The sequence below is a fragment of the Diceros bicornis genome, chromosome 4 (genome assembly GCF_020826845.1).
Source record: "Diceros bicornis minor isolate mBicDic1 chromosome 4, mDicBic1.mat.cur, whole genome shotgun sequence".
In the NCBI taxonomy this organism is placed as follows: Eukaryota; Metazoa; Chordata; class Mammalia; order Perissodactyla; family Rhinocerotidae; genus Diceros; species Diceros bicornis.
In genome coordinates this window covers 96069395-96093882 of record NC_080743.1, presented here as the reverse complement: position 1 = coordinate 96093882, position 24488 = coordinate 96069395, and the positions used below count along the sequence as shown (strand labels likewise).

Genomic DNA, 24488 nt, shown 5'->3' with positions numbered 1-24488 from the left:
CCTGTCAACTCTAGATCCACATGAAGCTGACCGCACAGCCAACGGACAGGCATTTTTGGAGGCTTCTCAGCACATTGAGACAGGGTTGGCCAGTCTGCATCAGGATCTCTGTCAACACTGCTTTCTGAAACGAAACTCAAATGGCTTTCATTTAAGCGGTCAGAATTGATTCAAATCCACATATTTAAGATCCCTTAGTTTTGGGACTTTTCCCATTCTCAATCTCTACCACTTGTCTTTGTGAATCCAAAGCCATTTTGACCATATCCTTGACTCAATCCTATGTTAAGAATAAAGGAGATATGTTCATGCAGAGGAAATATAACAAAGGAGGGACTTTCCTACAAGATGTTTGAATAAAAGAACATTTGCATACACCATATTTAACCAGAACCTTTGTTTTATGCTTTTCCTTTTTGAGTGCTTTGCTACGCTCCTTTGCAGTCCCCCTCCCTGTCCCTCGACCCCAGCTAGTGAAAGACCAAAGCCTTGAGGATGTTTCACCTTGGAATCTTCCTGGCCCCACCCTAATCGTCATGCCTGAATAATTACTGTTACTGACTAGTCTCCCTGCTTCCGTTTTTCTCCACTTCTAAACCCTCAGACGTATTCCTCTTCCCAGAATATCATTGTGATCCTGTCCCTTTCTTGCTCAAGTTTTCCCAGAAACTACAGAATAAATTTCACAAGCTTTAGTCTGAGGTTTAAAGCTATTCTATGCCTTTTTCACTGCTGGTGCTCTGCTAAGCCAATAAAACCTGTCTGACATTTCTGATTTTAACATCTTTCTCTCAGCTACTTAACCCACCTTCTGGTTCCTAATTAGATAGACCTCACTCAGGATCTATTTTCACCTATAAGTTCTGCTGCCCTTTGCCAAGGGGCCCCTCCCTCCCCTGAACTGCAGCATCTCTGAGCTGGTAGTTAGAGATGCCTTTTTTCCTTCCACCTCCAGATGCTGGGTCCTTCAGGGCAGGACTCTGCTCCTGTATGTCCACAGCCTCTGGTAACATTTCTTGCAACAGTAAATTTTTAGTAGATGTTTAGTTAGTTAATTGAAAACCACAATCTCGTGCCTTAGGTCTCTCTTCACACTAAAAGTGCCGTGTAATTTATCACTCAATAACCCTCTTGAGCATCTACTGTCCTCCAGATAGAGGGGTGATAGATGCTGAGATCAAGAGACACAGCCTGTTCTCTGAAGGTCACTTTCAAGGGTGATTTTGGTGTGAATTGGAAAGCCCACATTCTTTTGGCCTACCCAAGGAGTCCAGCATTTGTATTTGAAATCAAATCAATTTTGAGTAATTTCTTATTCCCTTTTGTCTTCAGCGTTAGATACATAGATCTTTTTAATACCACCTTTCCTTACCTATTAAACAGACATTTACTAGCCATGTGGATTTTAATAAATTATTTAATATCTCTGAGCCTCAGTTTGCTAAAATTTGAAATGAGAATAATAATACCTGTGGCCAAGGATTAAATTCTCTGAGGCATGTAACCTAGATGTCAGCAAGGGTCTCTCTGTCCCTTAAAATGCAGATACAATGGATTGAAAATGCTGATAATGTGGTAGCCCAAAACCTTCTCTAAGAGTTTTCAAAATTCCCAGAGAGCTTAATTTTCATGCTCACCTTGGTACTGATTTTTCTTCTAAATATTTGTTTCTGCCAAAATATTTTGTTCCAATTTTGCCTTTTGTGGCTATTCCTACATATCTACATTTTCCCAAACTAAGGAAGCAGCCCCTCACCTTAAACTCCTCCTTCAAAGCAACCTGCACGAGGTCTGTGTTTCTAGGAGAATGTTTAGGGAAGGTTTGCAATCCCGAGGGAATCACACCATCTTAGTCCGCAGAGGGCAGACTGCCTCCACGGAGTTCTTGCTTCCCACACCTTTTCCAGTTCTTCTCTATCTCCTTCCTTCCCTCTTTTTCCTTCTCATGTCTTCACAGGAGCAAAGAAAACTCACTTTCCTGCATTTTCATACACAGAGCACCCTAGTTATATATTACTGCTGCGTAAGTTCCTGCCATCACTGAGTCTGTAGGGTCTCACCTTTTGCCCTAGAGGCTTGTCAAGAAAAGACAGTTTTCTCCCGATTTGGATTTGGATGCCAAATAAGATCATTGGATGCCAAAATAAGTTTAAGATAACAAACTTTAAAAAAAAATTTATTACCCTACTAGGATCGTCATCATAGCTACTACTGCTATTAGAAATACTAGAATGGGAAACACTCCTATAGGATCTGTTCCTTGGACCACGCTTCATACCAAGATGCTGAGGAAAGCTTAGTTCCAATAAAATCTTTCAGAGTCATGCAGGGAAGGCTGTATCTCATGAAATGCCGAGAGCCCACTAGATCAGACATAGATCAGACAAGACTGCCAAGGCCAAGGGGAAGTGAAAATCTCATTATTTCTCCTAATAATTTCCCTGTCCCTTGTCATGGGTTATGGGCTGCTTTGGTGGGGGCAGCTTTTCTTTCCTGAATGGGACATGTGAACAGAAGGAAGAAGCAAATTGCTGGAATCCAGAGAGGGAAATTTTAGAAGAACTTTGGAGAAAAGGGAGATCAAGGGACGAGTTAGCTGGCACAGAATAGGAATTTTGAGGGGAAGAGCATAGATATCTAAAGGATAACTATTAATTTTCCACAGAATGATTTGGATATTAAGCCTCTTTCTTGCCTTATCTATTTCTCATTAAATCATTATGGAGCCAGGTCTGTTTCAGACACGTGTCAAAGAACAGAACATGGTCCTAGGGAGGAGAAGGGGTGAAAACCAAGGCCACGCGTGGGAAGTGTGTGACACTCAGGTGACAGATTTTTCTTATCAGAGTTAAGGTCATAAAGTTAAATCTTAATTTAATGAAATATTTCTGCAGGAAACTAAAATAATACAGCCCAGGCCCACTGTGCTCTCATGAACAAATCCAGAGCAATGGATAATTCTGTGTCCCTGGGACTGTCGATTTCATGAAGGCTGGTATTCTGGGTTATGGGAGAAAGGGGTTATTTGATTTAATCTGGAGCACAACTGTGTGAGGAAGATAATGGTGTCCCCATTTCATAAATAAGTCTGAAATTCTGAGAGGCAAATGACTTGCAGGGTCACATCATAGAGGTGGAGGCAGGATTCTAGCTGGGTGGGGGTGACTCCCCAACCCACGCCCTTCCATCTTTCCCCAGCCAGGGTGCTGGGAGCAGAGCTGATCTCCTGTGGTGAAATCTCAGTGCTGGGTTCCTGTCTGAATATAAGTGAAGGACCCTTTTAGATTAGGTTTCTGATCTCAGGAGAAGGCCTCAAACCGGCATCTACTCCAGCCCTTGCATAGGATCCAGAGTCCTACACCAAAAAGCATGAAAGGCAAGATTTGGGGCGGGGGCAGAGCGGGAATCTACATTTAAGGTTCAGTTCACAAAGCAATTTCATACCTGACTCAGTCATTGCAATAGCCCTGTGACACAAACAAGGCATATTTCATTCTTATGTTACATGCAAGGAAACAGGAAACCAAGTCTCGAGGAGGTTAAATCCAAGGTCTTATGAAATTTGTCTTATGAGTCTTTATTTCTTTATGAATCTTATGAATCTTTATTTAAGGAGTGTAGCATGACATAATTCCTAAGATCACATGGTAGCCTTAGGACTTAAACACAGAACTGTGTTTTTAAATCTATACGCATCTCACTCCCAAGATGTAGCCTCTACTTGGGTTCTTTGATCCTGATGTCTTAGTTGAATAAGCCCTTGCAATCAGGGCTGCCATGTGAGTCTGTGCAGGTTGTGCACTGTACAACTCTGAGGTATGTATCCTGAGCTACATGAGTGTGAATAGCACATCCTAGAGTTATAGTGTACAACATGGAGAATATTTTGCAACAGCCCTTTTTGTAATGCAGAATCTAAGATGGCTTTGTGAAAGGAAAATGTAATCGTTACCAAAAAGTCATTCTCATAAATGTGTGAATTTGTGTGAAAGCTGTGTTGGCCATGGGGCAAGGAGGTATTTCCAACCAGTTTTTACACAGGACCCTATTCTCTTATAAGAATTCAGCCCTTGATGTGAGATGAGTATCTTTTCAGGTCATCACATGCCATGGAGAGAGAGGGTTTGCTGCAACTTATATCAATAGCACACTGTACGCTTTTTCTGATTTATTTGAAAAACATTTATTGAGTGTCCAGTAATGACTAGATACTCCAGTGATGTGGCACAATCTCTGCCATTAAGGAGGGTAGATTTCAATTGGGGATAAAACATATATGTGATAATTTTTAAAATAGTATACTAGGTAACATTTAAAAAAACCAAACTGTATTGAAGTACAAAGTTGCAGGTTACAGACTAGCCTTGCAGTAGGAGCCCAGGAAGGGGAGATTGTCATGGGCTGGACTAGTTAAGGACTAGTTATGAAAGAAGTGGTGAGGGTGGGGGATGCCTGAGATGAGTCTTAAAGAATAGCTAGAATCTAGGTAGATGGGTAAGAGGATTAGGGGTGGGAAAGGAGGAGCATTTCAGCATGAGCCAATTTTGCCTGCAGCCAGCATTCTGGTGATGGTGTTTCTTTATTAACAATGTAGTGGCCCTAAAAGAAACATTGAATTCAAGCAACCTGGGTGGGCCTAATAAAAAGAGACAGCAAAATCCAGAGATACTGAGCAGGCTATCTCTCTCTTCTCTCCTTTTGTTTGGTGCTCATTAGATGCCATGTGTGGAAGTCAGTCAACTGAGACGGGGAAATGGCTGAAGAGGGTAAGGAGGCTGGAGGCAGTTAAATAGGATGGCCTCCATTTATAGAAGGTGGGGCTACGGGGCAAATAGGACTTTTCCTATTTGGGGCAGAATCCCATTACTTTGCTGGAACTGGAAAGCCCGAATAACATCAATTTTATGAACTTTCTATAAGAATGTGCCCCCACAGTATACTGGAGGTGAAGTGTGATCTGCAACAAAACTGAGCTTGTAATTGCATGTCTCAAATTGTCACTGTCTTTAAAGTCATCAGGTTCAGCATTGAATTGAAACTGCAAACGAGTCAAGAAGGAGAGCAAAATCTGACATCTTTATATTCCACAGTAATCCTTTTCCCCATGGTCTTGTTTTCCATGGGAAAGAGAACAAAAGACTGAGCTATATAAACCATAACTGCAGGCTGGGGGTGGGGGCAGAAGAGGAGCAAAACGGGAGCAGAAGGAGCTGCCGGTGACGGAAATCTCTTCACACGCACTGAAAGAAGCATGCTTCATCTCCAATGTGGGAGACGCCATGCAAAACTTGTCATGGAGGGATTTGAAGGATCCAGTGACACTTTAGTATCTCAAGAATTTTCTTTCACAGAGGGTGTTTAATACGCATCTTCCATCCTGAATGAAAAACAAGAGAATATAAATTAAACTAAGGAGCTTAAAAATTGCAAAAATTAAAATGTTAGTACTAAAGGTAAATATTCACTAAAGGTAAGATGAGGCGTAAAGGAAATATCTTGCAGATGATTGGGCAAGATGCAAGGCATTCACTAGGGCAAAGGAAGGAGAAGAGAACTCCAAAGTGGCGCTTCTCACACCCTCAGCTGCTTCCTACCCAGAGATGGTGTTTAAATGCAGACTTGGAATCAGCCGGTCTGGGTGGGCCTGAGATTCTGCACCTGCTGCTCACGCTGCTGGTCCACTCTGAGAGAAATTCCTGTGCTACAGGCTTTGGCTTTAGATCTAATGAGTATGAGGAACAGTTGAGATAGATTTCGAGCAGTAGAAAATAGAAGAAGGCGTGCTCAAATGGAGAGAAAAATCAGAGAAAATCAAGACTCATAAAAGGCCTGGTGGTGGTTCTAAATGGCTCATTCTGGTGAGATAACGATTTGAGAAGATGGTCACACATTTCTGTGTGTGACACAGTTGTCTCATTCTTGGAAAAGGTGGGGGAGAACCAAATATGGTATATCTTAATAGCACCTTTCAAAGGGAGAACCAGATTCCGAGATCTGTTCTCATGGTGAACTGCCAGGTTAACCACAGCTCAGCAGCTGCAAACATGCTGCCCAATACTGAGATAAAAATGTTTCTGAAAACAAAAGTTCACGTATACCCTCTTCTGAGGTTGGCATCGTATCTTCCTGTGTATCTTGGGTGTAGCTTTTACCCAGGCAGAATTTAGACAGTAGAAACCAAATGAGGTGATAAACAGAACCAGTTTGCAGAAGAGTCAAAATAACCCAGAAAGAATTGAAACCACAAATGCCCTGTTGGTCATTCACCAACCCAAAGTTAATAAGAATGAGCTCAAGGGCTTTAAAAAAAAAATTGATACACAGTGTTTAGTGTGATGGTGTTCATTTTACCTTTGGCTGGTTCTAGAAACACATCCTACCTCTTCCACCCCACCCTTCCTCAGTGCCATCACACAATGGTTTCAGTGTGAAAAAAAATCACGTTATTGGAGGGGGAGGGTGTCCGAGAGTAAAACTCCAACCTGGGAATCAAGAGTCCCAAGCGCTAGAAGCATAATGGTTAAAAGCATGACCTTTGGATCCAGATGGGTACAAATCTCAGCTTTGCCATTTATTCAGGGACCTCTGGCTACCTATTTTATTTCTCTGTGCCTCTGTTCCTTTACCTGTAAGACGAGGATGTTAATGGTGCTTGCCCCCACAGGCTAGTAGGCAATATTTAATGATTTAAGACATGTAAAACACTCAGAACCGTGCACAGCACGGAGTTAATGTTTGATAATGTTTACTGTTGTTGTAGCCAACTCTGTCACTGGCTCAGTGCCTATGGGAAAGTTATTTAATCAGCTCGGTTATAAGACAGTTTGAACACAATGTCCACCAGGATCCTTTCCAGACCTAAAATTCTCTGATTCTGTGAATTCAAGTCACTTTGGTCAATAAACGAGAGGTGTCCTAAGGCAGCTGGGCAGAGGATTCTTCTTTGCTAGGTCCTTCTAGCAATGTGGTGAAGTATTCAAGATCTATATTAATGGTGCCCGCCTTCCCTTCCAACTTGCGTTCACAGCTCCTCAATAAACCATGGGCTCCAGGCCATTTCCTCCCTGACTGCTGCATGTGCTATCACAGTCCCAGTACCACACCATTGCTTATACCATCTCCGTCCTCTAGGCTGCCTTCCCCGCTTCTCTGCACATACCTAAGTCCTACCCATTCTTCAAAGACCAGCCAGGTTCCACCTTTATAAAATGTTTTTGTGATCATTGACCTTCTTCCACATTGAAGTCTTTTCTTTAATACAGAATTCATCCACCATTACCATTCTCTGCCTTGTATTTTTTCTGAAATTTTTTTTCTATGTTTCTGTCTTAACTCCTCAACTAGACTATTATATTACTATAATAATAGTCAGGGTCAAGGACTTACTCATCTTGGTGTCTCAGTCAAGCTTAGCATTGTTCCAACACAAAGGTGTTTAATAAACAACTATTGATTGATTCATTGTAAAAATCAGTCAACCGTTCAACTTCATATAGCAATTAGCTTTATATGATAATTAACTTAATGCTAATACTCTTCCTGACAGCATCTCTTCCTGTCCCCCAAGGGAACTGATCTGCTTCCATCTAGTGGAAATTAAAAAATAGGTGGTTCCTATGACTAGAAAATAACTCTGGGTAGATTGTGCCAGAAAAGACTTTCACTCAGTGGTTGTGAGCATGAAAGAAAGCTTTATATCTTGTGGATTTCCTGCCCACAGAGACAGGGAGGCCAGCCTAGAGAAGGATCTAGGACCCCATCTACGCTATCAAATGGAAGATAGGGCAATAAAACAAAATAGAATAGAAGAACCTCCACTGACCCTATGTACCCATCCAGTTCCCCGCCCCGCCCAGCCCCCATCTCGCTTGTTTGCTTCTAGCCAAGCTGTTTAAAAGAGATGACTGACATGTTCTGCCTCTAGTTTCTCATCCACGCTGATTCCTCCACCCCTGGCTATCAGACTTCTGTCCTGACCTCAACACAGAAAACAGTCTCCCCACTGATAGCCGTTATATCCAGTGGAAACTTATTGGTTCTCCTGGCAGCATTTCAAACAATTTCCATTTCCTTCTTTCCCTAGCATTCTTTTTTTTTTAATTTTTGTTTATTGCAGTAACATTGGTTTATAACATTGTATAAATTTCTTTCCTTAGCATTCTTGATCCAAACTCTCCTCGTTTTCCTTCTGCCTCTCTGGAAACCTTTTCCCATTCTCCTTTTCCTTAGCTGACTTGTTCGCTATTGATGTTCCTCCAGTTCCCGCCATCTCTCCCACATCCTCTTCCAATCTCACACTGCACAGTCTCCCTGGATGTTCGTGCCTGCTCCTGAGATAGCAGTTACCTCTTGTCATGTGAGAACCCCCAAATCCACTTCTGCCCTAGGGTAGCCCCTGGGCTAAAAGGACCTAAAACTCAACATGTGCAAAACTGAACCCATGATCTTCACCTCCAAAACTTCTCCTTCTTTTGTGTTCCCTTCTCAGTAAACAGTGCAGTATAGACAGTAACCATCCATCACTTCCCAGATCAGAACCATGGCAACTTATTTGATTCTTCTCTCTCTGTTAGCCAATTAGTAACCACATTCAGTTGATTCTACCTCCCCTTATCTCATGAACTCATCCTTACTGCTATTTCTCTAGACAGGCACCATCAGCTTTAACCTAATAACTTCAAATTCCTCCAGAATACTTTGCCTCCGGGCCCAACCACTTCCCATGTTTGCATACTTTTGTGTAGAGTGATCCTCATAGATCAAATGCAAAGATCCTCAAGATGCAAATTTCAACGTGACATTCACCTGCTTTAACCCCCATAGTGATGCCCCAAAGACCTCAAGATAAAGTCCCTACTCTTGAATATGGCTTATAAATTACTTTATGATCTGGCCCTCATTGCCTTATAGACACAACACCCCAGTTTCTCTTTTGCATTCTAAGCTACAGCTCACTGAACCATTAAGAACTTCTCAATAACAGTGTGTGGTTTGTAGGATGGTTGTCTGAACAAGCAACCAACCTCCTCAGGGACTATCCTGCTTCATTCCCAGCATTTTAAAAGGAGCTCAGTTGTCTAGCTGGGTACTTAGTATGTCACCAAAGTCTCATCTCCATGGTCTTTTTACTTACACTCTCCTTCCTAAAATTTCAAAGCAAGTCACTAAACCACTGAAACTGAGAAATGTTTTGCCATCCTCATTTCTGCCAAATGGACCATGTATTTTCACATGTCTGCATCTCTTCTCAGTATGTGTTTCTCCAACTGAAGACATATGAAGTTCAAGACCAAACTAAAAAATTGCCTTTTGGGAGAAGCTGCAGGTAGTATTCCTGCTCCCCACCTTTCCATATTTCTAAGGTCAGTGCTTATCAGAAGAGTAGTCATTTACCCTCTCGTGCTAAACATTGAGGGCCTGGGGTCTGGAATTATACCTTCTTCTTAGACCCTGAGATTCATTTGTTTTATCAATAAATACCTGTTGAATTGAATGTTTCCTGAATACTGTATCTAGTATTACCCTCATGTTTATCCAGGACGAGAGGAAATATACCATAATGCTTCCAATCCTCAATGAAAATTCAGGGACAATCAGAAAGATCTCCCTTTACATAACTGCCCCTTTTCTTTTTTTCTTTGGTGAGGAAGATTGGCCTTGAGCTAACATCTGTTGCCAATCTTCCTCTTTTTGCTTGAGGAAGATTGTCCCTGAGCTAACATCTGCACCAATCTTCCTTCATTTGGTATGTGGGATGCCGCCACAGCATGGCTTGATGAGCAGTGTGTAGGTGTGCACTCAGGATCCGAACCTGTGAACCCAGGCCACCAAAGCGGAGTGCACGAACTTAACCACTACACCATGGGGCTGGCCCCATAACTGCCCTTTCTTAATAGGGCATTACTTGTTTATGCATTCATTCAGCTCTACTAGCACTAAAAAACCCCACAGCTTTTAAGGGAGACTAAAAGAGCAATCATTTTACCTGGAAACTTCATTTGAATGAGACCCCATGTAAATAACTACTAAGGAGTTAATATGTCTAGCTATAACAGGAAGTATCTTAAGGTAGGTACAGATGTAGAAACTCCTCTCCGATAAAACTTACCTTCTCTGAGACTTCTTGCCTAAAAATAAAAGAAATAGAAAAATGGCATCAGCAAAAGTAGACAATTTCAACATTTTAAAGTAAGAGAGAAGAGAGATTCCCACTCTCAAAACTGTCTTTTGAAGTGAATTATGCATTTGTTTGGTGGGCCCCATCTGTGTCTAAGGGGATTTGAGGTACTGGCTTAACCTTCTAATTCAAGCAGTGGTAGATACTCAGACAGAACAGACCCACGGATGCAAATGATTCTCAGACTTCCACTCCATCCCCTGTGCTGCTTGTAAAGACAGAAGGCTAACCTGAACTGCCTGATGGTCAGGCCCAATATACCCACTCACGTGTTTATCCCTTCCTGACCTGCCACCTCATCCTACCTGCAGATTCTCCCCTGAGAAACTTACCTGCTAACACTGTAAGAATACGTGTCACTACATCTCACACCATCTTCTCTGTGAGAATCCACAAGAGAAATTTCACTCAGGTCTAGTGGTAGGAATTACACGCCTCGTCTGAGTAACCAATGTGTTTTTATCTTACAAATACAGCAAACATCATGACTGGTTCTGCTTCCTTGTTTGACTGGCTGCAAGGAAACTCGGAGCCAGATCTGAGACCCTCTGCTATCAAGTGGATAGGACTTTCTGACACACAATTTTGTGTCCTAACTTCACCCTTGGCTCGAACTTATTGTTGTACCCTAAATTTTGGTCTTCTTTTTCTTACTTCCTTTTGAACTAATTTGAACTTGCTATGTTGACGGCATTTTGTAGACTACCTTACGTTGTTTTTGAAAAAATCAGAGTATAAATAAGTAGATAAATGAATGAACTGTACAATTGGGCTCCAGAGGAAATAAAAGCAAAATAAAGCTTTTTGAGGAGAAAAAAAAAGCCACTGGGAAGCAATACATTTCAGTGGCTATAAACTGGGGCTCTAGAATCATCCAATCTGGGTGCAAGTCCTATTGTACCATCTGCAGTGTGTCTTTGAATAGCTACTTATCCTCTTGAAGCCACAATTTCTTCATCTGTGAAAGAGGCATAATAATTACATCTTTCTTGTTAAGTTGATAAAATAAGATGTAATCAAAGTATTTAGTCCAGGCCCTAGAGGTTAGACAGTGTTCAGCTACTGTTTTAAACTTTTAAAATGTTTGAAATTACTATTTCAAATATTCTTCCAAAATTCAGCCTGCTGATCACATGGACCAACTACACTTGAGCAGGGAGAATTAAATCTGAATTCACGTGCCGGCCCCATGGCTTAGCGGTTAAGTGCGCGTGCTCCGCTACTGGCGACCCAGGTTTGGATCCCGGGCGCGCACCAACACACCGCTTCTCCGGCCATGCTGAGGCCACGTCCCACATACAGCAACTAGAAGGATGTGCAACTATGACATACAACTATCTACTGGGGCTTTAGGGAGGAAAAAGGAGGAGGATTGGCATTAGATGTTAGCTCAGGGCCGGTCTTAGCAAAAAGAGGAGGATTAGCATGGATGTTAGCTCAGGGCTGATCTTCCTCACAAAAAAAAATAAAAAATAAAAAAAAATAAAAAATCTGAATTCACTTCAGATTCCATTCCTTTATCTTCATATAAATATATTTTTCTTTTAGGAACAATGAAATGCGTAACAATACATGACAAAGAATCTGTTCCTACTGAGAGAGTTTCTTTTTTGAAGAAAAGGGAACTAACAGGGCATGGGTTCAGTTTTATGCCCTGTTCTAACCCGGTGAGTTGGCTTAGGTGGAAAATTCTTCCAACCGAGTTAAGAAATAGAGCCCCACTAACCTGAAGAGCAGTAGTTGGTTTTAGGGCGCATATCTAAATGCGAGTCTGATTTCTGACTCTTGCCCTTGCTGATGTGGGATTTTAGAGATTTGGCCTAAGACGTCATTGCCTCAGTTTCTCTTTTACCAGACAGGGCCAACGATAATAACTGATCAGAGAACGACGATGCTGGGGAAAAGTGTTTCTGGACAAGCTTATGCACAAGGGAGCATGTTTCTGGAGGCTGCCCTATGACTTCCTCAGAAGAAAGGAGCTAAAGTGTGGATATCAAGACAACTAGGGTGGGCCGGCGCCGTGGCTTGGCAGTTGAGTGCACGCGCTCCGCTGCTGGCGGCCCAGGTTCGGATCCCTGGCGTGCACTGATGCACCGCTTCTCCGGCCATGCTGAGGCCGTGTCCCACATACAGCAACTAGAAGGATGTGCAGCTATGACATACAACTATCTACTGGGGCTTTGGGGGAAAAAATAAATAAATAAATAAAATTATGAAAAAAAAAGACAACTAGGGAAGCAGCTGAAGTGCGAGTTCAGAAGATCCATCTGAGGAGACAAGGACACGGGTCAAGATTCTGGTCGTTGCATTGGTTTCTATGATTCACCTGTCCCCTTTTGCAGCTTTCTGAACCCCAAAGCCTATAAAATTCTTAGAATTGGTGAATACTGTATACATGCAGATTTATTGTTTTTGACTTTTATTCTTGTATATGCATCAGCTACATGGTGTTACAAAAGCTCTGGGGGTTTAGCCTGGGAACCTACCCATTGTTTCTAATATTGTCTCTACAGGAAAAATATTCTTCATGTTTCAAAGAACCAACAGCTAAAATTTCGGGAAGACAAAGTCACTTGAAAGTTGGAAATGTCAGAAGATGTTTCACAAATGAAGATTATTTAAACGTTTCATTAAAGACACCCTGACTTTCCTACAGAGCCGGTGATCTTTTGGGGCATCTGTTCTCTCTGTTGGCATAACTGTAACTCATCTAACTGCCTGTTATCTGTTTCCTGTTTGCCCCACACTGATTCCCACAGCAGGGGCATGCAATTTTCAAGTTATCAGTTTGAGATCTTGTACAGAAATGACTCCAATGTAAAAAATTTAAAAACAACACCACTGCTTTTCTCACCACTGCTCATAAGACGGCCTTAGCCAGCTAACCACCCCCCCACTCAACAAAATACACATGACTTCAATTCTATTCTTTTGATTCCACTAACATTTATAAAAAGATTTTGGAGGGGCTGGCCCCTTGGCCTAGTGGTTAAGTTTGGCGCACTCTGCTTCGGCAGCCTGGGTTCGGTTCCTGGGCATGGACCTACACCACTGGTCAGTGGCCATGCTGGTGGTGGTGGCAACCCACATACAAAATAGAAGATTGGCACAGATGTTAGCTCAGGGTGGATCTTCCTCAGCAAAAAAAAAAACAAAAAAAAAATTGGAATTTGGGAATACCCTCCTTATTAAGGTGACTCACAGTCCCAAAGTCCTTAAAGGTTATTTAGATAATAACCCCCTTATCCCAGAGGGCAGTGTGCAATTACCTACTCTATTCTCTACCCTCTCAGCTCTGCCATCTTTATCCAAGGTAGGAGGGAGGAATGGACGATTAGGGTCACGCTTTGAAGTCTTAGTGGAAAGGATAACCAACAGTGGGAGAAAAATGTCATTCTTCTTTTGCCTTACTACAACACTTAAGTACTTAGTATAGTACTATAATATGATGGGATCTAATCTTAGCAGAATTTCTAATAGCAGGAGCAGAGACATTTTAACTGCTCAGTGCTCTTAGGTTACAGTTAATGAAGTTCTTGCACATCGACAGTGCCCCCCTCCATTGTCTTTCTGGGTTGGTTAGAAAACTAATCTAGTTCTTTATTCTTAAATTTGGGATGAAAGATCAGATCTAGTGGAAGGCTGTTAGGGATTGGTAGGTAGATAATATTCTTGCAACTGTCGGTGAGGATGGGTGGGGGGCAGCCTTTACCTACCATATTCAGTGAAAAGAATACTAATTAATTTGATGGAAGTAAAATTAAAATGGCAATCAACTGACCCCATAGAAAGGCAAGACAGAATGGTCGGTTAGCAGTGGTTTTGAGGTTGTTGATGGCCCCTGAACTTGAAACAGGGATATCTTAAAAGCTGCCTAATGTCTGTGAATTTCATAGTCTGGAATGTCTCTGCCAGATGAGTTTGGCCAAATGTGGCAGCACACACCCAAGGCCTGCTGCAGACTGTGGGCCTGTAACCGGCAGGTTGGTCCCACCTTAGGGTTTGCACACACTGAAGAGGGAGGGGAGAGGAGGGGAGGGCAGGGATGCTGTTGTTCTCTTCTGGTGGTGTGCCATCTACTATTCCAGTCTGCAGATGTTAGCTTCTCTAGGCAGCCCTCCCTAGTCCCTTTTCTTCTCCAGTCCAGAGTGGAGGGGAAGCATGGGTATGTGGTGCATTTAGTTAGAGCTCCGACCTTGGTGCATAGACATTAGGGAGAAAACGTGGGGATTTCTCGTAGGGACAATGCAACTCCCACATGTCAGGAGCCCGACAGGTATGTGACTCTTGATGAAGTCAGGTATTTGAGAGCAGTGCCTTGAAAACCTTATTGGACATTAGACTTACTTCCTAGTGGGACTGTGGCACTGAAATCAAAGGCATGTAGGCTTTTAGAAGACAGAGATTACACATCCTTTTTTCAGAGTTAAATAAGAGCCAAGAACCATTAGAATATCTTGTTTGTCTGTTATCACCCCAGCAAGGTACCTTGAAGATAGTAGACATTTTTAAAAAGTTTGTTGGATGAAAAGCAAAAATAAGCCAACTTGTTTTAATGAAAGTGTGTACTGGGCTGCTTCACACACTGTAGAACATAGAGCTTGGTATCTCGCTTCAGTTGAATCTATCATACTTAATTTCCTGTGGGTTTGTATATTTTTTCCACTTTAAAGTTATACTATTTTCATATGCAGGTAAACTCACATACCTTTTTTTAATCTCCTTGCCAGCCAAATGATAAATGCCAACCCAAAGAATGCTGTAACCATGACTGCCACGGGAATGAAGAGGGGGTTATAGTCACCCTCCTTGATCCCTGTGAAATTCCTGTCAGATTCTGAAAGAGAAGTCAGCAAAGCACATAGCATGAGGCCACAAGCATTATTTACTTAGTGCCATCTCATGATATTAGACTTTCTTCCTCCTATGTCTCCCAGCAGTAGCCCATTTGATGCTATTTGACAGATGAGGAAAGAGCATGGGAAAGCCCATGATGAGTCTATGGTAGAGGCAAAGACTGGACCAGCTTTTCTAGCCCAATGCCTATAGAACCTAAAAATCTTGGCAAGAAGTGGTCATCATTGTGTTTAGCTCCACGGCCTTGTTCAATAGTTGGGACTCTGAAATACAGAGAAGAGCTAAAAAGTCTATTATGACTTCAGGAAAAATAAAAGCCAGTGATCTGAACCAGGTAACTTATCAATCAAAGGAAACTATTAATGCTTTTACTTTGAAGCAGCTGTGCAAACATGTGCACTTGTTTACACGCCAAGGACCTGCACTAATCTGTCTCTCAAATGATGTAGTCCTACCACTTCCCTCCACTTCCTTCACAAATAAGTAAAAGGAGACATCTATATATCCTCTGGTAAGTGTGAACTAAGTTCATCTGGGGACCTTTATTGAAAAAATACTGATATGAAAAAATGTATCTTCTGATACCATCAATTGAAGAAACTTATTTTTGCATATTGCCACAGGGTCTGACTGTGTCCCTTATTCTTCACATTGTTTGATGAACTGTTTCAAAGTGCATCCATCTCCACACTCAAATATATAATGGAGAGGAGGCTTAAGTTCCCAGAGTATCCAAACAGAGGGTACCTATTGGCTGCATGAGGATGAGGAAATGGACATAGCCCAGCCTTGAAAGGAAGTCCCATAAGCCTGAAATATAATCCTCCACTAAAGACCCCATACCTCCTCCCTGATCCCCTACCCCACTGCCTGTTCTGGGCCACACAAAGATCAGCTTCTCTGAGAGCATTTACAGATCCTACCATTTAAAGATTTTTGTCATTGGTGCAGACGGTCTCTGGGGCAGACATGGGTAGCTATTGTCTCGCATGCTAATTTAAGGTGCATTTATTTAGCACCTATTGCCAGGCACTGTGTTGGGTGGAGGGTATAAAGAGATGAGGAAGGCATAGTCCTTCTCATGCACAGACATATTTTGGAGGTATCAGCTTAGTGATAATTGAGAAGTATCCACTACTTTGGGAATTAGATGGTCATTGGTGACCTTTGTAGAGACATTTTAATGCACTAAGAGATAAGTGAGATTGTAATGGAATAGAAAATGGGTAAGAAATAAGTCAGTAGAGACAGTGAGTTTAGATGTTAAGAGACTAGATATTAAGGGAAGAATGAGTTAAGGGAGGAGTGAGATTAGATTTTAAGGGAGGAGTTGAGAATTGGCTGAAAAAAAGAAATAGCTATCATTGAAAGAAGAGGCAAGAACAGCCAAGGATTTTATAATAAATTAATGTGTACAAATTTATTTTTAAGCCACATACATTTAGCCAAATGAAATTTAAAAGTTCAATATATCTTTCCCTACCATCTGCTCATCCATCAGCTCCATCTTTAAATCTTTAGTATATTCGGGCAAACTTACTCACTTTGACACACTGGACTAGGGCTGGACCAGATTCCAGATGATCCACAAATAGCTTTACTCTCTCCAATTAACTCAGTCCCTTCTGAGCAGCTGAAGGTGCATGTGGAGGTAAAGCTGAAGTTGGCCAGGGGGTGACTACAGTCCATGGTCCCCAAATCAGGTGCTATTAGAGGCTCACACTGAATCACTTCAAAGAAAAAGAAAAAAAGAGTATTTCTCAGCAGAGACCCTCCCTTGATGAAAAGTTTCTAGCCAAAGTGGCCTGACTCAACTGTGGAACCATCCATGTGAATCTAGACATTTCTAATTTCTAGAAATTGCTTCTGATAATGCTTGCAGACTTTATTTTCTTGAGAATGATGGAGAGTGGTGAGTCAGGGGTGAAGCCATGAGAGTACTGAGAGTCCTGGGGTGGGTGGGAAGGGAGAGCAGGGGAGGGTTGGCTGCTCCAAGCTGCTGTCCCAGCCCTGGTAACACCCCAACTCTGCTAGAAGTGCCGTACTACATGGTCTTTGCCTCAAGAGCTCTTATGGAACATTCTCAGTGAATGCAGAGAATTTCCACCCTTTCACCTGCTCTGAAGTCTACCTAAGCAGTTTTGAAAAACATCCCAATCCTCTGAGGAAAGTCACTCAACTTTTGTAAAATTCAACAAGTTGGTCAATTTAGCCCTATGATTTCAATAAATGATATTGATAGTTCTTTTGAGAATTAAACCACTTAAATTGGTGAGTCAGAAGCATAAATATAGAAAATGTAACCAAAACTTCACAAGTTCAGATGCCACCAATATTCTCTTCTATAATCTTCTTGACAGTTAAAAAGAAAAAATCCACAATTTTTTTCAAATGAACAAATATTTCAAATGAACAAAAAGATGAAGAGATTGTATTTTAGTATTTTATAGCAGCCGTTATTCTTCTGAGAGTACTTAGAAGAGGCAAAGTAAAAAATTGACTCAAGAATAAACCAAATAAAACAATCAAAAGAGACCTCTGCGCCAAGAAGGGAATTGGTTGGTGTTAAGTCGGATACCACATAAAATAGGCATTATTGAGAAGAGAGAACAATCGAACTTTACCTGAGATTCAGCAAATCTGATTATTTATGCTATGGCAATGATAAAAATAAACAAACTACAAAATACAGTATAACCACACTGTTTTCCTGAAAATTATGTATATATTGTAAGATGGCTCCAGGGGTATATGGTTGTTATTTTTTGTTTCTGGTTTTCTTTTTAATTTTAGTAACAACAACCCCCTTGAAAAGCATCACAGTATAATCTAAATTAGGTTAAATTATGCCCTGCCATGTCATTTGGGCAAATATTGTGATTTTCCTGTTTTATTCCTTATCAAATATGAGCCATCATTTTGACCTAGCTCTTGGGATGTCAGTGAAGAATGGACTCAAGGAATTAGAGGAATTTTCATATTTTCCATATACAGTACAAGTCCAAATTATAGTAAATTATGTTGTCTAATTCAATTCATACCCACAGGCAATTGCCTAATATATTCCAGGCACAGTCCCAATCTTACAGATGCAATAATAAATAAGATACTTCCTGATCTCAAGTTGCTGTCAGTCTACCAGAAGATACAGACAAGTAAATAGATGACTTCAGTGAACGTGGGATAAATAAGAAAGAAATATGTGGAGCTATTGGAACAAGAATAGGGAAACTTAGCATGTCTTAGGGTCCAAAGAAAGCTTCCTGAAAGAAATAGTCCCTGAACTTTGTCTTAAAAATGAACGGGTGTGATAGCCATGTGCAAACTAAGAGAGAAAGCCATGAGCAAGTCAATGAGATACAAAGCACAGATGGTAAGTGGAGAACTACAAGCATTAACTGCTACTAGAAGGAAAGAGGAAGCAGGAGATGATGTGAGATGACATTAGGGAGAAAGATAGGAGCTAAGACAAAAAGCTCTTATCTTTTTTTCAGTGATTCAATGAGTACCTACTCTATGTCAAGCATTACTCTAGGTCTTGAAGAGTTTAAATTTCATCCTGGAGGACAAATGATAGGTAGAAATAAAGGGGTGGGATGTTTGTTTGACAGTTTTTAATTGATCAGCCTGCCTGTAGCATGAATAATATGCTTGAGGGGAGCTAATTTAAAGTCGTGGAGCTCAGCTAAGACACCAGTACAATAATCTGGGAGCAAGATAATGAGGGCAATGGTAGTAGAGCTGACAAGTAGGAGACAAATTGGAGAAATAGTAAGTTACAAAAATGAGTAGTGTGTTACTTTGCATAAATGTAGGGGGAAGTGAGCGAGTTTCATACCAGAGTACCCATATAAGTGGTGATACTACATACTGAGATGAGGAATAAATAAAGGAATGTTGGCTGGAGACAATTGATTTTACAGTCTTTTGGGCATCCCAAGGGAGATGCTTAGCATATTTGGAGTTCAGGGCTAGAAACAGATTTGTCGGTCCAAAGCTCACATAGATTTGTGAATTCACGAAAATTGGTACGTTTGATCAGAGGGGGCATGTAAGATCAGAAGAGCAATGGACAGCAGATAGAAGATGAGAAATAACAATAATGTATGGGCCTGGGTAAGTGCCCATGAAGAAACCCAAGGAGAAGTGACCACAGGTAGAAAAGAAAGAATCACAGGTAAAAAGAAAACCAGGGAAGAGTGATATGATGGAAGCCAAGACAAAAAGAGTCCAATGTTCACAATGGAGTGAAAAGAGCATGCCAAATTAACAGAATTTAAAAAATAAGGTTTAGGAATGGAGTGAGGGTAAAGTATTGGGGAGGAGACATGGCTCAGGAATTGAGTGAAATGAGTTAGGTCTCTTCCAGTTGGTTGACATTTAAATTTATTTTGGCTTTAATTCTTTATCTGTTCATTACAAACTTTGCTTTTTTGTTCTTTTCATAATATTCTATTTTATGCAGCAGATACTGCAAACATAATTTTGAAACTCAGACACTATTAATCAAAGGATTTGATGTTTCTTTCAGTAGTGACTTGACTGAGTCAAAGACTCCTGGTCTTTGAATCTATGTATTCTTTCCTTTCTGTTCCTACCACCATGGCTCTGAGTGATTTCAAGAGATTCCTAATGATTCTTCTTCTCTTTTTGCTCTCCAATCCGTCTTATGCACTGCTTCTAGGATAATTGCCCTAAATGCAAGTCTTAAGATATTATGTGGCCTCCCATTGTCAAAAAAAAAGGCCAGCTTCCTTCATTAGGCAGTCTCCAGTCTCCACAGGCTGACCCCAGCTTATCTTGCTTTCTATCAGATCAATTTATAAGCACATATAATTTCCGCTAGTTAGTTGTAAATCCTTCAAGGGCAGAATCTATGCTAGATTTGTCTTTGTATCCCCTGAAATATCCAGCCCAAATAAATGTGTTGTATTTACTACTATATGTCTCTGACATATATTGTGTAGTATTATGTGAACTTTTGTTTTTGGCCTTGCCCTGTCGTGACATTGAAGATCACATAAAAAGCAAGATTACCTTCTGTGTAACACCCTCCTAACAATATATGGTATAGTTTCTTCCAGACTTTAGAGTTCTAATGAATCCAACAAGCTCACCAGATTATGAGTTTCTTAAGAGGGGGCATCTACCATGCCTGATTCATTTTTGTAATCCTTACAGCTTTTATTACAGTGCGTTATTCTTTGTGGCACTCAAGAAGACTTGTTGAGAAGTGAGTTGAAACTTCGTGCTGACTTATGAAATCTTTACGAAAGGGTATCAACATTGTGCAAGCATAGCCCTCTGCTATGCTTCTCATTATGCTTCTCATAAACTTCTCATTTCTCAGAACAGCTAATATCATTTTGTCCCAACCAACTTCCATAATCTACAATAAACCCTATACTTTACATAGGAAGAAACAGGGAAAGGAAAGGAGCTTACCGAACTGACACTGGGGCCCATAGTACCCTGCATCACAGTTGCAGGTGTTATTGTTGATGGTCTCCACACATTCTCCATGGCCGCTGCATGACCAGGGCTTACAAGAAGCTTTAAGAGGGTCAGAAATAAATTATTTTGTTGTGATTACTTTTTATTACTCATAGTCATTTCCTTAGACATAGATAAATTTTTAGCTGAGACTATTTTAATAAACAGAAAAGGTTTATTTGTACCTCATAGACTTTTTTGCATAAAAACCATATGCTAGAATTTTTATTTATGTAATAAACTGGCCATATAGCCATAGACATTTGTTTTTAGAATGAATTTACTAATGCTAATACTCTACAATATTTTGGGGAAGCCTAGTGACATACATTGGAAACTCTTGAAATTACTTTGTTCTTAATGTAATAAGTATGTTAAATGATGACCTGACCTGACCCCAATCATTTCTGCAGTATGCTTGGCAATCTCTTCCTTTATAGGAAGTACTATGGAAAGATTAAAAAAGTCCAAACTTGCTAAATTAGTAGAGTCCAATTTACCAGACATCAAATTAACTATGTTTTTCTGTTAAAATATGACTTGGAAAAATATTGAGTGTTTTGGAACTGTTCTAATAGTTTTTACAGAAATTTTTATACACCACAGATAATGAAACACCATAATGTTTCATTATATAGAATTATATAAGATGAGGACAAGAAGGAAACATGTAGCACCAAGCCCTCTAGTTACAATGAGGAAACTGAGGTGATGGAGCCCAAGCTCTTGGCCGGGCCCATCTCTCTGCTTCCACTTCCCCGCCTTATTATCAGGGAGACTGTGTAGTTCTTCCTCCTTACCTCCCACATGTGCTTATCATCTTGATGTAAATTGATTTAGGCGTATAGTTTTTGGGTGTGAGGACCAGCCACACACACTAAAAATGCTCGGAAGTGACATGATTCAAGCTTATGTAAAAGATTGGACTTATTTTAGAATGTACTAGCAACTGCTCTCTTCCCCCAGCATTTCCATGGGATTCGTCCAATTACTGTCTTCACTCCAACCCTTCCTGAGCAGTGTGGCCATCTGGTCACTCCCCACCTGTGTAACAGAGGGCTGTCTTTCTTTTGTGGCAGGCGTCATCATTCCATTTCCCTGCGTCTTTGATCCTCTTGATGTAGATCTCCACGCAGTCCTCTTTAGTCTTCCTGTTGTTGGGCTCCCCATCTCCCCAGTTCTCCGCTTCTTCAGTGAGAGACTTGTTGGTTCCCACCCAAGTCCATATCCCTCCTACCTTCCGGATTCCTATCCAGTAATAAGTACGACTGAAGGGAAGCGTCTTGTTCAGGTACTCAATTTCCGCCTTGTTTTGTATGGCAACTAAATCTGTATAATTATTTTGGCAGAACTTTCTAGCGTTTAACCAGTTCATGGTGTTTTCAGAATAATGGTAAGTCCAGCAGTTGGTTCCATGATGCGTGAAGAAATCTGAAAGACATCAGCATGAATTACGTAGACTCACAGTTAAGAGCTGAAAAGAACTTAGAACTAATCCAGGCTGAACCTGCCACTTAGAGATGAGGAAGCTGAGAGCACAAGAGTGTGACTTACCTTCTTGGGGTCACAGAATGAGTCATTTGCAGATTGAAGTAGAACCTAGACCTTCTGGTCCTAATCACTTTTTGCCATAATACAGACTACTTTTGCTCATAGCTCTATTTTAGACAAATTTGGTGGCTTTCTAGATTTATTTTCATAAAATAATTTTTTATCAAAATTCTTTCAAGTGAAATTTAACCAACATATTTTAGAAATTCATATTTCTTTTTCTTAGTGGCTGTCAATCATTTAAAACTAATTTAAGGGCCGGCCCCATGGCTTAGCGGTTAAGCGCGTGCGCTCCGCTACTGGCGGCCTGGGTTCGGATCCCGGGCGCGCACCGACGCACCGCTTCTCTGGCCATGCTGAGGCCGTGTCCCACATACAGCAACGAGAAGGATGTGCAACTATGACATACAACTATCTACTGGGGTTTTGGGGAAAAACAAAAAGGAGGAGGATTGGCAATAGATGTTAGCTCAGAGCCGGTCTTCCTCAGCAAAAAGAGGAGGATTAGCATGGATGTTAGCTCAGGCCTGACCTTCCTCACCAAAAAAAAAAACAAAAAACTAATTTAAGTACAATTTCATATAATTCTAAAATTTACTGTCCACTTTTTTATCCCGGGATAATTTCCTGAAGGCTAACATTTATGTTTCTAAGGGAGAAGCAAAATAAGGACAGGAATAATGACATACTTTTTAAGTAATCTCTTTCATATCAAAAAGATAACATTTTACCATAAGAAGAGCTGCTTCCAAGAAAGCCTCAATACACCAAGCCTTATATATTTAACTTTGGATTAAAAAAAGAACAATTTACAAAGTGTTCAAGAATCAGACATAAAACCTGTCAAGTCAGTGGGACAAGGATCAAAAAATATACAAAGGGCCTGCCCTTAGAGAGCTCACACTTTAATCATAGCAATGACGTTGATGTGCACTAAACTATTGATAAAAAGTAGAAAGTGCAGTGCTAAATATGTGGTACAGACTGTAAATTTCCTATTAGATATTTCTTAATTGACTTTATTTCTTCATAAGTAAGATCTTTGTGGGATCATCAGGATTTGGACCCTGAGGCAAAAGGTGTGGCAGGTTTAGGAGGTTTCTGGGGAAGAACTAACGGTGAGAGGAAGAAGAGAGATGTTCACAGAAAGGGTGGAATTAACAGCTATTTACTTAATCGTTTTCCCTGCAACTATGTGCACCCAGTGGATATGTAAGAAAAAGGAACGTAAATAAAAAAAGTCATAGCAATATACAAATATCATAACGTACCACAACAGAGCACTGTCCAGACCCACAACTTGAAGACATTCCATAAGCCCATCTGAGTGCTCTGACATTTCAGTGGAAATACCTGCAAATAAAATACAAAATTTTGCTTAGCTTCATACTCTTAAATCACAAGTTTACAGCACCTTGAGAAGACACCTTTCTTAAAGTTCAAAACAAAATACATGTACTTATTAACCCTGTCCGAGCTAATAGATTTCTCAGACATGGGTGAAAGAGTAGGATTAAATTTGCCTCAAAATTGATGCATAGTTGTTGCTTTTTTTCATGTCTTATCCTCAAGTTGCTATTGGTCTTGTTCTAATTTCAGTAATTTTTTTGTACCTACTTTTCTGTTGAGTCTTTAGATGAAACTATTTGATATCTAGTATATATTACTTTAAAGTGTTCTTTGGTGCTCAATAAACTATTGATGTCTAGACTTAATGTCTAGACTCAATAAGCTATTGATGTCTAGACATTAATTATTATTGATGTCTCACACTTGATTATGACCAGTCAATGCTTCCAATAGCTAAAAGAATTAGATAGCCAAACAGACACCAGTAAAGAAAAGCAGTTCATTTTTTTTTCCAACTAAAAAGAAATACATTTTGAGCAACTCAAATGACAAGACCACAGTTTTCTGCACACCTTTAAAATCATATTTTCTGAAGTGATATCACTTCTCAGGTAGCCCCAGGATTTAGTTGCAAAAGCACTAATTTCAACAAGCACTAATTCTTCTTCAAGAATCTCACCAGAGACAAGTCAAGGAGAAGAAATCAGCACATCTGAGAGGAGAGATTCTAAGAGCACTTTTTTAGATTCAGCATTTTTAGTTCTTGCCTTTTTTAAAACCAGAAATAAAATGCGTTGCTACTTGTCCTGTGCCACCTGCCTCTGCAATCCCAAGAAGAGGTTCTATCCGAGCATCAGGAAATCTTTTGGGCTGAAAAGCTCACCATGGCTTTGCTCAGTCCTTCTCTAGCTCTTCTGTAGCTTCGGCCTCTCAGCTCAGCCCCGGGGTTCTCCAGGTCCTTGTCCAAGGCTGCACTGCTGTGCTGCAGGGACACCGCACTGGGTGTCGCCAGAAAGGCTTGCTTCTTTCATTTCTCAAACTCATTCTCACATCCTCCTCC

The 24488-nt window shown here is 40.7% G+C and overlaps 1 protein-coding gene across 1 annotated transcript; it reads right to left on the bottom strand.

Annotated features, from left to right (window-relative positions):
• Positions 1-5057: 5057 nt before the first annotated feature.
• Positions 5058-24488, bottom strand: SELL (selectin L). The gene is made up of 8 exons (XM_058540107.1): positions 24312-24488; positions 23350-23431; positions 21572-21958; positions 20480-20587; positions 16579-16764; positions 14886-15014; positions 10109-10127; positions 5058-5377 (listed from the first exon to the last, which is right to left on the bottom strand). Exons 1-8 carry the CDS (start codon positions 24312-24314, stop codon positions 5359-5361), a joined length of 933 nt encoding a protein of 310 aa, XP_058396090.1. The 5' UTR covers positions 24315-24488; the 3' UTR covers positions 5058-5358.